Source organism: Salminus brasiliensis, chromosome 17, assembly GCF_030463535.1.
Source record: "Salminus brasiliensis chromosome 17, fSalBra1.hap2, whole genome shotgun sequence".
Classification (NCBI taxonomy): Eukaryota; Metazoa; Chordata; class Actinopteri; order Characiformes; family Bryconidae; genus Salminus; species Salminus brasiliensis.
In genome coordinates, this window is record NC_132894.1 from 32,629,597 (window position 1) to 32,644,225 (window position 14,629).

Consider the following 14,629-nt stretch of genomic DNA (forward strand, 5'->3'; position numbering starts at 1 on the left):
CGATTGTTCAGGATGTTGGATGATGATCACCACCCCACCTCATCACCCCCATCCCCATGTTCTGAGTTTTTTTTTAAACCCCTTCCCAGACTCCTCTGCATCTACAACCTCTTTTCTGAAGGCCTCAGAGAGCTCTTTGGATCTGTCCATGATGATGATCTTCACCACTCACTTTAACCATCAAGAGCAAACCCCAACTCCCCAACTCATCCCAAAAGTACTGGATGGAGCCCTACCGTCCATCATTCCAGAGAGCACAGTTCTTCCACTGCTCCACAGCTCAATGCTGGGGGGCTTTAGATAGATAGATACTTCATTGACCCTGAAGAAAATTTAGCAGCCAGTAGCAGTTCCACAATACAGCAAACTGCTCTAGTCCACGCCTGGGGTCAACAGTTTCATATTGTTATCTGCTCTAGAAAGTATTCTGTACATTTTCTGTACTTCACTACAGGGACTAGACAAGCTGTGCACGTGCATTTGCACATCTGTGTCAGCAATAAAAAAACAAAGTGGCTCATTGTCCACTTTAGGCCACATATACACATATACATCTAAATATGTGGGGTAGTGGTTTGGAGGGAATGTGAAGTTCAGGAAACAGCTAGCATTAGCAGTTCGTTTAGTTTTCTTTCCCAGACAGAAGAGCATATAGCTCGGCCGCTCGTTTTCTATTGGCTCACACTTCAAAACGAATTCTTGGGTCAATTCCCAGTCAAACAAACTGGCTTTTCCTGCAGACAAAGTTTACTTTATGACAGATAGCAGATGTGTAACTGTAGCGGAGTATTATCCGCTGGGGAAAAGGTCGATAAACAAATTAAAAGCAGAGAGGGCAAACCTTCAGGGCACTGCGGGTAGGAGGTGGTGATGCCGTAAGCTCGTGATTTCTTTTGAGGCTGGAATTCGTCCACCTCTCTCTCTGCCAAACGGTCCACAGAAACCACAGCTTGCCTAGGAAAAGACAACACACATACACACACAAGGACAGTCAGTGACATGGCCTCCACAGACCCATGACCATATAAAGCAGCTTTTCCACTGAGTCAGTGTAACTTAAACATTCAGAGCGGAGACCACCCGCTACCATATCTTGCATCCCATCTCTCATCAAACTGTCCGACTAAACAAATTGTAAACTGGCTGGACACGCTGAGCTACAGGTTAAAGGGCAAGTGATGCAGCACATTCCAGCGTGGTCAAACAGAATTCCTCAGAGGTCTGCGCTGACCAGCGGGAATGTTCATAGGCACTCGAGCGTTCTTCTGTTATGCTGCTGTGTTGTATACAGTATGGCCTCTCACTAACTCAATGTATCTCTTTGTTTTTGTCCAACCCATTAACATCTGCCCCCAGAGTGGGTGGACAGAGTGTCCTTATCGGTCAATTTGGACAAATGGATCAATTTGAGCTTTCTGTGAGCTACCATGTTTCTATCACTGTATAAAAGAAGCTCCATGCTGCCCTTATTGTTGGGTGCACTGTGACAGTTCCTGCAGGTCATTCATGGGTCTCCACAAACACAATACAAGGCCACTGAGGTCGCTATTAAAGCAGATAAGTAGACTAAAATACTGACCCCAGCAGAACTTTAGGAAAGTTCAGTGTAGTTCAGTGACATCAACCGTGGCAAGAGCTTCCTGCAGGTCCCCTGATGACATTTTAGGATCGTCGGAGACCTTGCTAGTATGCTCTGATCTGGCTGTTGTAAACGTTCTCCATGTGTAAATGATTCAGTGGATGGTGGAACGTCTGATTCTAATTTCTAAGTTCTAAGGTCTTCCAAAACTCCTCTGTATCTACAACCTTCTTTCTGAAGGCCTCAGAGAGCTCTTTGGATCTGCTCATGATGGTGATCTTCACCACTCACTTCAACCATCAAGAGCAGACCAGACTAAACATCTGAGGTTTAAATAAGACAGGCTCCTCCAGAATCCTCTCCAACCATGTTCTGATCATCTGCAGCTGATGTTCTGCACCTGATTCTGGTTTTACACATTTTAAATAGATAATAAATGTAGGGGTGTCCTAACCTTTTGGTCACAATATGAATTGCAAATGCTTTCATGGGGTGTCCTTATTTTTTCACATGACTGTAGATGTTTTACATTATGGAAATTGGGCTTTTGTGAAGCCTTTGCCTCTATACCTTCTCCAGTCTGTGTAGTAGAGGTTTCTTCCATAAGAGACAACAGAGAAGGGATAATGCACTCCATCCACCACCTTCTTCCTCAGGCGAGTGTATGGGTCGATACACTCCACCTTACGCGTACCTGCAGCAGTATGAACGACATGTGATGAGAAGGATCTTAAACATAAGCGTTTTTCTTAGTAACGACCTGATCCGGTATGGAAGTGTCTTTCTAAGCATGTTTTAACAGGTCTAGGAAACCAAATTTAACCCATTAAAACTATCTTTGTTTATTTAATAAACTGTTAAAAATGTTTTTTGTGTTTTTGTTAAGCCCTGACTACTAGAAACTGCACAGTAGAGTTCCTAACCCATGACACTTATAAAAAATCCAACCGTTTATGAATATTCAGGATTGAAGACAGTTAAAAGTAAACAGGATTGGTGTTACAAACTAGCAATCACACTGGGTCTGGGCATCAATAAATACTCAATACTGTTTTATTTGGAAACATTAACATTGATATTTTCAAATATTTAAATATATGATATTATACATACCATCAGCAATATTACATACTTTGATAGTTAAGTAATCTATTAACATTCACATATTTTATTATTAATAATCTCATAAAATTGGGACTATTTTTCACTTTTAAATATTCATATGTTTAAATTTTATAATATTATAACCATATACCTAATATACCGAATATCCACTTAATGTAAAACACACATATTTATATATATATATTTTATACATTTTGTTATGTTTCTTGTAATATATATTTATATTTCTTATAATATAATTGAATCTCAGCAGCTACTCAATATGAAATATTTGGATATTGATATTTTGAATATAATCAACAGACACTTTACAATGAATAATAATCATAATTGTATTTACACGCTCAAAACCTTAATATTTGAGTATTGTATTTTTTATATCTGATTGGGTCTTAATGTCAGCAGCTACACAATATTGCATATTTAAATATGAATAATTAAAAAAATAAATATTTGAATATTTAAAATACAATACGCCCTATTAAATATCATATTTCTATTCACACATTTTTTTATTATTATTATTTTAAATGAATTTGTAACATTCTTATTCCCAGTTTTAGTAATGAGGCATTTTATTATATTCTGCATTAATATTTAAATGCTAGATTTAAATAAACAGCACCCCCCCCCCCCCAAACCTGCCCTCAGAGTGATCTAGTGGCATTCCTAACCTGCATCTGCCCAGCACAGCTGCCTGCTATGACTGTCAAAGGTCAATCCGTTGGGCAGCTCCAGATCATCTTTCACGAGGACGGTCCTGTCCGTGCCGTCCATGTTGGACACCTCTATCTTGGGGTTGTCTCTGTTCCAGTCTGCCCAGTACAGACGCCTGCTCCACAGAAAAACAAGAGAGAGAGCAGTCATTTACCGAATTCCACCACAGCTGCAGCTGAACAGAACGCGTCCAGTGTCTGGGTGTTCACCCCACAGAGGGACCACTTTTACACAGTGAAAGAATGATAATCGGTGTGTACCCGTTCTTGGGGTCAGCAATGATGGCTCGTGGATTTATGAGGTCTCTGTCAAAGAGCACGCGGCGGTTGCGTCCATCTAACGTGGACACCTCGATGTGGTCCAGGCGGGAGTCAGTCCAGTACATGTTTCGGGACAGGTGGTCAATCGCAATTCCTTCAGGACTTCCCAAATCTGTAGGTATGAAGAAACACTGATGGTTCATTTACTCCAAACGAAGAGCAGGAAAACCTTTTAGCTTTTAATGGAAGTCAATGTCCACTTTTTTATGAGATTAATAATGCCCTACTTTAGGCTAACATGCTAACATGCTAACATGCCTGGTCTTGTGTGACTGGAAATGGCCAGCGGCGTTGCAAATATGGCCACCAAGTGAACAGACTTGCCCATAAGGACTTCGAATGAACTGTAAATGAGAGTTTGGTCAATGCTAGCATGTTAGCATGTAGCATGTGTGCTACACTGGGACAGAATATAACATACATACACTGTTAGCTAGTTAGCTTGAGGTGGAGCTAGTGAGCTTGACCTCACTAACGCTCTTGTTATTGAACGCAATCAAATCCTCACAGCAATTGGAGAAACCCTTCATGCCTGGACAGTAGGGTCAGTTGTTAGCATGTTAGCATGTGGCTAGTGTGCTACAGCTACACTGGGGCATTAAAGCAAGCGTAGCTGTGGTTCAGGAACCAGCCTGAATGGTTTTTCATGGGGAAAGTTGAAGGTTAAAAGTTCCCTCGAACCAAAAGTGGGAACACTAACACATTAACATATTTGGGGGTTTAGCCATTTGTAAATTGCTACCTTAGAAAAAAGCCTAAATGGACAGAAACCACATAAGCAAGTCCATCTGATGTGGTTTGAGGCAAGCATGTGATTTAGATGGGCAGTTCGCACATTGCTGTACGCGTCCATTCCTTAGTTCCACTACAGTTGAGCTAAGGATGAAAACCTTTAGGATCTAACTGAGCTTGATACTGCTTGAGGCTGTAGGGTCACCTTTTGTGATGATGGCTGTAGGCTGTCCTCCCTGCATGCTGGCCCTGCTGATGGACGGCTGTGTGATGTCTGACCAGTACACCATCTTGTCCACACAGTCGTAGGCCACTGCAATCACCACTCTATCCTGCAGAACACATTTCCATCCGCGTCAGAACCCACATTATCCATTTCCACTGCAAACCCCCATTAGTCATGTTTACTCAAATGGTTTTGAGACAAAACAACTGTCTAGACTCCTCAAGTTGCTTTAGGACCCCCCCTCCCACACACACACCACCACCACCACCACCACCACCACTACCACCACCCATCCACAGACACACGTTTCAAAACAAGGGTATTGTTCAAGAGTTTCAGAGGCATAATGTGCAGCTGTGTAACTCATTGGCTATTCTGAGGTGACCACAGTAGAAGCTGGGCACATGGCAAGTGTCTAGCCGAAGAATCGTGCGACTGTTTGAGAGGAATCTAAGGCATTTCTGAGTGGGTGTTGCAAAATCAAGGGAGAGAAAATCCACAAAATGAGTGAAAAGGAGGAAAATGCTTTGTGCGTCATGAAGACCAGATATTAGATTTCCTCTTGACCCTTTCCATAATTAACACCAAGCAGGACCAGAAGCCACACCATACTCCTATAACTTTTCATCCCATTCAGATTGCCTTATTACCTTTACACCTTTCTTCAAGCCTCAAACTATGCATTCTTGGTTGGGAGTCTCTGTGACGCCTGAGTGTGTCTCATGTCTATTTTTTCCTTATAATTTATTTTGGCACCTGGATGATGGCCATTCCTTGAGAAAGTTCTTCGTGACACAGATAAAAGTTGATTACTGCTGGACTATCCATCTCTTATCCTTCTTTAGGCATCAGTAGAGATCACTGCAAAACACTGAAGGCCTCAGACCTGACAAAGAGTGATCTCTACACTGGCAGATGAACCTCAACCCTCAACAGAGCCAATCAAAATAGAAGACAGCTCAAAGCCATTGGCCTTTGGACTCACAGGGAGATGCATCATGGTCTTGGCCTCCTCTTTCATCATGCTGTTGCCGTCCAGGGGGATGTGTTCGATTTTGCCGCTCTGGGCAAATAGGAGGTTAACTCCTGGAGAAACTGGACTCACAACAGGGCTGGGCGTGGGGCCAAACACGGTAGGAGACACATTATGGTCCAAACCTAGAGGCAGACAGAAAAAAAACATCCTGGGCATCAATAATGGCGTAAGTATTAATTATTAAGATCATCCCAAGCTCTGAAGTAGCACTGCAGTTTAACAAGGATCCCTTGTTTTTGCTAACCCCAATTTAACCTCTAAACCAATGATCTAGAGGCAGGTCTTGTGGAATGTTCCTGGTATGCAAGGGTCAGTACCCATCAAAGGTTCTCCAAGGAGGGACAACCACTGAACCGACAGCAGGTAATGTTCTATGAGGACCCGGCTCACAATCTGCTGGAGTCCATGCCTCGACGGTTCAGAGCTGTTTTGGCAGTACATGTGTGACCTTCACAATATCAGGCAGGTGGTTTTAATGTTACGGCTGATAGGACAGTGTATACTCATCAGTCTGTGCTTACATGTGGGTCTGTTGCCTGGTCCACTTCTGGTTCCAGGGATTTCCTGCCCACTGCGGTCCACACACCAGCACTGACCAGTGCCGCTGTGGCACTGTGTGGGCTCGTACTCTCCATAGGGGTCACAGGTGGGGACGTACTGACCCACCGCAGGCCGTGGGCGGAAGATGCCGTATCCTCCTGATGTGGCGTCCTGCACGGACTCTCTGTGCAGCTCACAGGCTGTCTTCTCACGGTCTGAAACGAGTGAAAACAGCTGAGGAACAGGTGCAGAGAGGAGGCCCAAATGACACACTGAATTAATTAGAACTCGACGGGGGCTGGCGAGCAGATTTAGGGATGTGGAATATGGTGAAGTAGACACAGGCATGGGACCCCAGGCTCTCAGTGGTTCAACCAGTGGTCCAGCCACAATCATCAACACTCATGCAAATTCTCTAAAACCACATCTAAAAACAATGTGTGGAAATAAATATTTATGGTAATTAATTAAATACATAAATGGAAAGAATAAATATTCTTAAATATTATTTAAAGAAGAAAAAATGAATTTCGGCTGTAAATGTAAAAAATACTGCTCAGAATATAAATCTAATAAATACAAATATTAATATATAGGTAAAAACTGATTCTATTCTATATGAAGATATGCAATTCTATACAAAATAAAATGACAAATAAAGAAATAAATAATATTCATATATAAGTATAAATGTATACATATTAATTATATAAGAAATTGTATACAAAATAAAATGACAAATAAAGAAATACATAAATAAATGGAAAAAATAAATACAAATATTAATATATAGGTAAAAAATTATATATAATAATTATATATCTCTATATATATATATTAATATATAAGTAATTCTATACAAAATAAAATGAAGATAAATAAATAAATAAATAATATTGAAGCAAATATATATATAAATTAATATATTCTGAAAGTAAATAAACACCCACTGCTCAAAAAAAAATCTAATAACTAAATATATTAATATATAAGACTGATATATAATAAATATATATAAGAAAAATAAATAATTAAATGACAATACAGCAACTACACTGTAATTAGCCTTTTACATTATTACTGTCAACTAATCGTATATATTTCAGAGTTGCTTCATCGACTTACTACTACTAAATCATAAATCACATCATATGCAGAGGCAGTGCAGTAGCAGTGTTGCAGGGGTGAGGGGTTCAATCCAATCAAATGTCAGACAAAGGGAACTATCATTAAGGCAAGGCGTCGTGTGACATACCTGCCCTGAAATTAGGACAAAAGATTTTTTTGCTTAAAGTAAACAAGTTCTTTCTCAGTGACCAGAGGGCCACATCTGCAGTTAAAAGAGCCCACATCCCACATTTCCCTCCCTGAAGGAGGAAACCTCCGTCATAATGTGGGTTTAGGTATCAAAAATAGTCATGAGTGCATTTACACAAACCGCTCTTTACCTCTTAGAACTAAACAGATGGTTTTATAACTTTAAGACATATGTAAATGACTTCTCTTATGATTGAGCATCCTGTATTATTTTAATACAAAAATCATTCTGTGATTAAACACTAAATTTAGTTTGATTGAGTGGGGCTGAACTGCTGTTGCCAGAATAGGTTTATTTATGCAAATGAGTTGATTTCTGTGACATCACAAAAAAGCTGGAGGAAGCCAGTCTGAGATACATATTATCAATTTCATACACACAGAAAAATTGCACCATTGCATTGGTCAACTCTGTCTGGTGCACTGGTCCACATCATCTTCATGGAGGAGCCATAAGAAAGAAACTTCAGTGATTCCATCACAAAACATCTGGAAGCCAGATGAGGTTGTGGAAACACAGCACTATGGGACGATGGAGTCAACACAGAAGTCTTTGGGCACTTTTTTTGGTAGAAAAAAGAAAAGAACACCTTAATGAAAAGAACACCTTGCCAACTGTGAAGCATCTATCATGCTTCAGGGTTGTGTTTCTGCCAGTGGCACTGGCAATATTGTAAGGGATGAGGACTCCACAAAGTACCAGCAAATCCTGAATGCATGTGTAAAAAAAACTGTCAAGAGGTTGGCTTCTACAACAGGGCCGTGATCCAAAACATACTCCTGACCTAAACATCACAGAGAATTTGTGGATTGGCCCCAATCCCAAAGAACTAGAGGCCTTCAGCAGTGAAGGGTGGGGTTCAATTCCAACTACAAGAACTGAAAAAAAGAGTAACAGCTGCAAGTAGTGATTTCTACCAATGTTGGTGTTACTGAATCTGTACCCAAACCTTTGCACCAATGCAATTATTTATCTGATCCAATTAAAAGGGAATGTCTATGTGTGAAATCAAGCTGATTCAAGGAGGCGATTAGGATAACAATCCTAATCAAATTGTACCGAGGTCAGACATTTACACCCCTGGTCAGACATGGAGGTCAGACATTTACATCCCTGGTCATGAAGCCAGAGGCATATAGAGATGAGAAGGGATGTATGAGTGTGTTCACACACCTTCAAAACACTGAAACACCATTCAAATGAACCCGATTCAAATCAGAACCGGAAGGAGTGTGCTTGTGTCCTTCCTCCACCCTCGGACACACATTCCTATCTCAGCCCAGGCTCACAGGAAGCCCAGTGTGTTCCTCTCGCACTCATTCACAGTCACAAGTACCCATGATTCACTGCTGTTTACATGATGTTATCTTTTGTTTACGTTTGTTTACGCCTGTAATCAGCGTACTCACTTAACCTCCTGACTTGGACCAAATTATTTCCTTTCGGACGTCCACGTCCACATCGCACTTAAAGCCTCCAGACTACGACATGTTCCTTGGTGACTGAGTACCTACCTGATATAGATGTGCAGGTGAAGCCATCGCCATGGAAACCTGGGCGGCACTGGCAGGTAAAGGAGCCCTCTGTGTTGTGGCACACGGCATCTCTATGGCAACGGGCAGTCTGACACTCGTCAATATCTATGAAGCACAGACAAAGAGAGAAAAAAAGACAACTGTGAAATAATTAAAGTAATTATTAGTAATTATAAAGTAATGACTTCATCAGAGTCCGAGTCTGAGCCTAATACATCTCTTTAAATGGAAATACAGCGCACTGTGTTCATCATTAGAACATCTCCAGAGATCTCCTCATGGAGTCTAGTATTATTTAGAGTTCTGCTCAGATCAACACCTGGTTTGGTGGTAAATCAGGGCTTAATGATGGTAAATCAGGTGAGCTGCTGCTGCTGCTGCTGCTGATGGAGTTGAACACATCCTCCACGCTGTGCTGGCTGGACTGGACTGGGGGGGGGGGGTGTCCAGGAGAAACCTGCAGGAACCGAGCTCTGTTCTTCAGACTAGCTCACCGATAAGATCTCACTACTTTCTTTCTTCAGAATGAGAAGCTCTTGTTTCTCCTTTTTACTGGATTCATGTTCACCTGCTTTATCAGTTCTGATGAGATCAGGAGCTCCCACAGTGAAGAACCCTCTACAGCTCAGAGCCTAGGTGTCTGAAACATCTGCTCAGTGCTGTATATATTTCACATTATAGTTAAGAATGTGTTTCTAATTGTGTCAGCATCCTGAAGATATGAGGTTTCGCTACAACAGAGACGCTGCGCCACAAACATGATGCAAAGCAATACGAAGGAAACCAGTCAGACAGCCTCAGAAAAATGATTTCAACACAGTTACAGGAATTTACTTTGGGATCTCTCCAAAAGTAGTTATTACAAAAGCAGGAGTGGGGGAAGGGGCCAATGGGGGAAGGGGGGGGGGTAGTAGAAGCTAAGCACATCTGTGGAGCCTGTGGTCTGAGCATTTCCTGTCCCGTACACTACACTTCCCCTCCCCTGAGGACTGGAGCGGGGGGGTGCATACCACGTACAGCTCCTCATGCTTCTGGACAGTGAGTTAGCTGGCTGATATGGACAGAGTTCATCGAGACGCCAACACAAGGTCTTCCCATGACTGAATGAAAAGGACTAATCCAGACCAGACCTCCTGACACACTTGCTTTAGTTTTGAACTGGAACTTTGAGGCTAATGAGGCTAACAAGTCATGGAAATTCCCCAGTCTAGCCTTACACAGACAGAATACCTATTAGGGGTGTACAAAAATATCAATATATGGAAGTATTGTGATATTATGCTTTGCAGTAATTTCACCCACCCATCAGATATTTCACCATTTTCTCCCCAATTTGGACCGCCAATTACTCCACCCGTACATACCCCCCACATCGCACGCAATGCCCCCGAAACTAGTGAGGGCAACCCCCTCCGTCATGCCACTCATTTTCCGAACTTCCGGGCAACCAACACACCTGGAAGGAAGCGCCGCATACCCGTCTTCAATGCACCAGCCGCCAGACACCAGTGAAGGGCAGCACCACAACAAAGCAATGTGGGTGGGAGAGCGCCATTTACCCACCCACTCTCGGGGCCTCGGCTGCCAATGGCTAGCAGCATGACCGGGATGGATGGTCTTAGGCTGGTCTAAGCTGGTCTTTGGTGGTCAAGGTGGTTGAACAGCTTGTCAGCCCGGCAAAAACATACCCTAAGCTGGTTAACCAGCTCTTGAGCAGCATAGTGTATGATGCATTTGATTTTGGTAAAGTTTCATCATGCTGGTCGTCCAGCTTGGACATGCTGGTCAACCAGATTGATGATGTTGGTCAAGCTGTTTTACCAAGCTAGTTAACCAGTATGACCAAGCATGACCAAGCAAGACCAAGGTGGTCGACCAGCATGATCAACATCACCAAGCTGGTCTTGCTTGGTCATGCTTGGTCATACTGGTCAAACAGCCTTCACTTCAAGGGTAAAAAGGCTTTGGACCTCTCTATCACAAACATGCTTCTTTAAGGAACCAAAAGTGGTTCTTCTATGGCATCGCCCAAAGACCCATTTGTAGCACCTTTATTTTTTAAGAGTGTCAGAAAACCAGATACTCAAGTCCACTAGAACACCTCAGATTGGTCTGAAGTCTTGTGATCTGAATGTTCCTTCACCTAAAGACTACATTAGCCTTATAGCATCCGTACAAAATAGGCAGTAAACTCCACCAGAGAATCAGCTGTTAATAGGACACCCTACCCTGACAGGTCCTGCCGTTTCCGAGGAAGCCTGGCAGACAGGAGCAGATGTAGGAGGACGCCCCAGTGTAGCTGCATCGCGCTCGCTCTGGAACGTCGCAGTCGTGACTCCCTCTCTGGCAGTGATCGATGGGAAGGGCCACTTCTGCAGAGACAAGATAAAAAAAACAACAATCAACTGTAATCTGCTTTTCCTAATGTTCTTAACTGTCCCAGGTCCCTCGTGGTGAATCCACAATCAGTGGACCTTGTTCACCAACTGTACCAATTCAGCTCATCTCTCTCTATCTCTCTCTCTCTCTCTCTATCTCTCTCTCTTCCTGTCTCTCTCTCTCTATCTATCTCTCTATCGATCTATCTCTCTCTCTCTCTTTCTCTCTCTCTCTCTATCTATCTATCTCTCTCTATCAATCTCTCTCTCTCTCTCTCTTTCTCTATCTCTCTCTCTCTCTTTCTCTATCTCTCTATCGATCTATCGTTTTTCTCTCTTTCTTTCTCTCTCTCTCTCTCTATCTATCTCTCTATCAATCTCTCTCTCTCTTTCTTTCTCTCTCTCTCCCTGTCTCTATCTCTCTATCGATCTATCTTTTTCTCTCTCTCTCTCTCTCTATCTATCTATCTCTATCGATCTCTCTATCTCTCTCCCTGTCACTCTCTCTCTATCTATCTCTCTTTTTCTCTTTCTCTCTCTCTATCTCTGTCTCTCTATCTCTCTCTCTCTCTCTCTCTCCCTGTCTCTCTCTCCTTATCTATCTATCTATCTCTCTTTCGATCTATCTCTCTCTCTTTCTCTCTCTCTCTCTCTATCTCTTTATCGATCTATCTTTTTATCTCTCTCTTTCTCTCTCTCTCTCTCTCTCTCTCTAAGAAATGAGACCATTGATGCTGAAATTGTAGATACAGGCCGAGAATCAAATGCAGATATAATTCACTACATTACTGTGTAATTACATAATTCCATGCAAAAAGTACAGCACAGCAACAGTACCGAACTGTTTTTATAGTTCCGGTTCATTTATGTTGGTAAAATGGAATAATACTCTCATTAAGCTCCACACAAAGCTCTCCACTTACGGACACAGGTATGTCCATCGCTGGCGAACTGGAAGCCCTCCATACACTCACAGCGGAAGGTCCCGGGCTGATTGTTACAGATTGTATGAGGTCCACAGATCTGAGGAGTGTCCCTACATTCATCGATATCTAAGAGACAAATATTAATGAGAAAGTTATTACACAGCAACTCATTCTTCTCATAGAAGTGAATAAGAGCCATGTGCTCAACAATCAACTCAACATGTTCCCGCAGTGTAAACTCCACACACATGCCAAACCCAGGTATTGGGATACTCCAATCAGACTGCTTAAGAGCTTTAATCTGTGTTTGCAGCTCCTCAGCGATACAGTAAACGCTGTATTCTCCAAATGTAGCAAGTTTGGCTGATCTGCCAGATTAAAGCGAAGGCCTTTGAAGATAGAAATCATAGAAGGTCTCTGACCAACCGTCCAGCATTTTCCTGCCACAGGCTGACTTGAAAGACTGCGCAATTGTGAACGGAGAAGGATTTCGAAAAAGATAAAGGGTGGAGAGCTATCCTTACCCTAACCTTGGGGGATAAGGTTTGCAAGTGTATATCCCCAAATAACTCCAGCCCATTCATTCCAGCATGAACCACTAGTAGCCTCTGAAGGAGTTTCCTTTATTTTATTAAACCTCTTGCAATACCTACATTTATTTATTTATTTATATATATAATAAATTGTATCTGGTTTTTCACCCATTTTTTTCACCCCAATTCGGACCGTACTCTCCCCCTCCTGACACTAGTGAGGGCGGACCAACACACGCCCCCCTCCAAGCTTCTAATTTTTTTAACTGTCGCCGATGCAACATCATCGGGCAACCAACGGGCCCGATACCCGGCTTTGACGCACCAGCCCGCAGACGCCAGTGATGGCCAGCAATGTGAGAAGAGCGTGCCATCTACCCACCCTAAAGAAAGCATGGCCAACTGTGCTCTCTCGGGCCCTCGGCAGCCCATGGCTAGCAGCATGACCGGGATTCGAACCAGCGATCCTCCTGATAGAGCCTTAGTCGATAATATAGGAAAGGATTTAAGGAAACCATCATCATACACTGATCACTGGCTGAGCTTCTCACCTAGGCACGTGCGTCCGTCTCCCGTGAATCCCGTAGCACACTCACACGTGAACTGGTTTCCTTGGCCTGGGCGGCACACGGCAGTGGTGTCACATCCATGTCTCCCAGTGAAACAAGGGTTCTGCTGTTGGTTTCCACCTGAAAGAGCGTCCACAACCATTTCAAGCCGGTCTGAATTCAATAGTCTAGATGCAGCCATTATATAACCACTATGCCACATCAGAAGGCAGCGGTTGAGGGGCTGCGTGGTCAGTATTCCTCAATCCATATGGAGCTCAGTGACAACATGCAAATGAATACTTTCCACCAGGGACTGGGAAGGAATGTCGGACCAGATTTTAAGTGTATTTTAATAAGTGTAGTGTCATAAAGATGTGTGTGAATGTGAAGAACTTTTTAGATGTTTAAAGAACCATCACTTAATAGATTCTAGTGGCTTTACCTGCTATATCTAACGGACTGTAGTGACAACTTCAGGTTATATTAATCCTGAGGTTTGGAAAAAAAATTCCCTCACATCCTGTGGAGAAGGAGTTTTGTGGGTTTTCTTTAAAGGAGTTTACCCCAACATCTCACATCTGATCCCTATTAGATGTGTTGTGGATGTTTTCTAGATGCACTAAACATTTTTATTATGCTAATTCAAGCAGATTCAATAGATCATAAATGGATTGAATTGTTTCCTTTGGTCCATTTGCCATCTATCTATCTCTCTTTTTTTCTTTCTTTCTCTCTCTCTCTCTCTCTCTCTCTCTCTCTCTGTCTCTAAAATTTTGATATATAGATCAATGGCAACTTACCTGCACCCCAGCATCATAGGGCCATTCCCACTTCCCTTGATCAAAATGACATTTAAAGCAAGTATTCTGTCACCCAATACTTCACGGCCCCATCCCAAACAGGCTGGACCTGCTAAATAAACAACACCATACTGGTGGCCCTCCTGGTGCTGGGAGCAGACATGTCGCCTGGCTGAGAGACAGCTGCTTATTACAGTACGTTTTTGAAGTCTCAGCCCATCCAGGCCCCCCGACAGGAAGTCCTCCACAGATGTTAGTCCTCACTGGCTGTAAACTCCAGCTGAGGCAGGCCTGCTTACATAACCTGGCCCCC

At 42.7% G+C, this 14,629-nt stretch overlaps 1 protein-coding gene across 1 annotated transcript in view; it reads right to left on the minus strand.

Annotated features, from left to right (window-relative positions):
• Nucleotides 1-14,629, minus strand: part of nid1a (nidogen 1a) — a 34,724-nt gene that overhangs the window by 833 nt on the left and 19,262 nt on the right. The window contains exons 9-19 of the mRNA XM_072660722.1: nucleotides 13,517-13,654; nucleotides 12,430-12,558; nucleotides 11,357-11,500; nucleotides 9,108-9,233; nucleotides 6,257-6,490; nucleotides 5,685-5,857; nucleotides 4,679-4,805; nucleotides 3,682-3,853; nucleotides 3,379-3,536; nucleotides 2,150-2,273; nucleotides 842-954 (exon numbers count right to left, since the gene is read on the minus strand). Of these exons, the coding sequence (XP_072516823.1) occupies nucleotides 842-954; nucleotides 2,150-2,273; nucleotides 3,379-3,536; nucleotides 3,682-3,853; nucleotides 4,679-4,805; nucleotides 5,685-5,857; nucleotides 6,257-6,490; nucleotides 9,108-9,233; nucleotides 11,357-11,500; nucleotides 12,430-12,558; nucleotides 13,517-13,654 (1,638 nt within the window). The remainder of the gene's footprint in view (nucleotides 1-841; nucleotides 955-2,149; nucleotides 2,274-3,378; nucleotides 3,537-3,681; nucleotides 3,854-4,678; nucleotides 4,806-5,684; nucleotides 5,858-6,256; nucleotides 6,491-9,107; nucleotides 9,234-11,356; nucleotides 11,501-12,429; nucleotides 12,559-13,516; nucleotides 13,655-14,629) is intronic.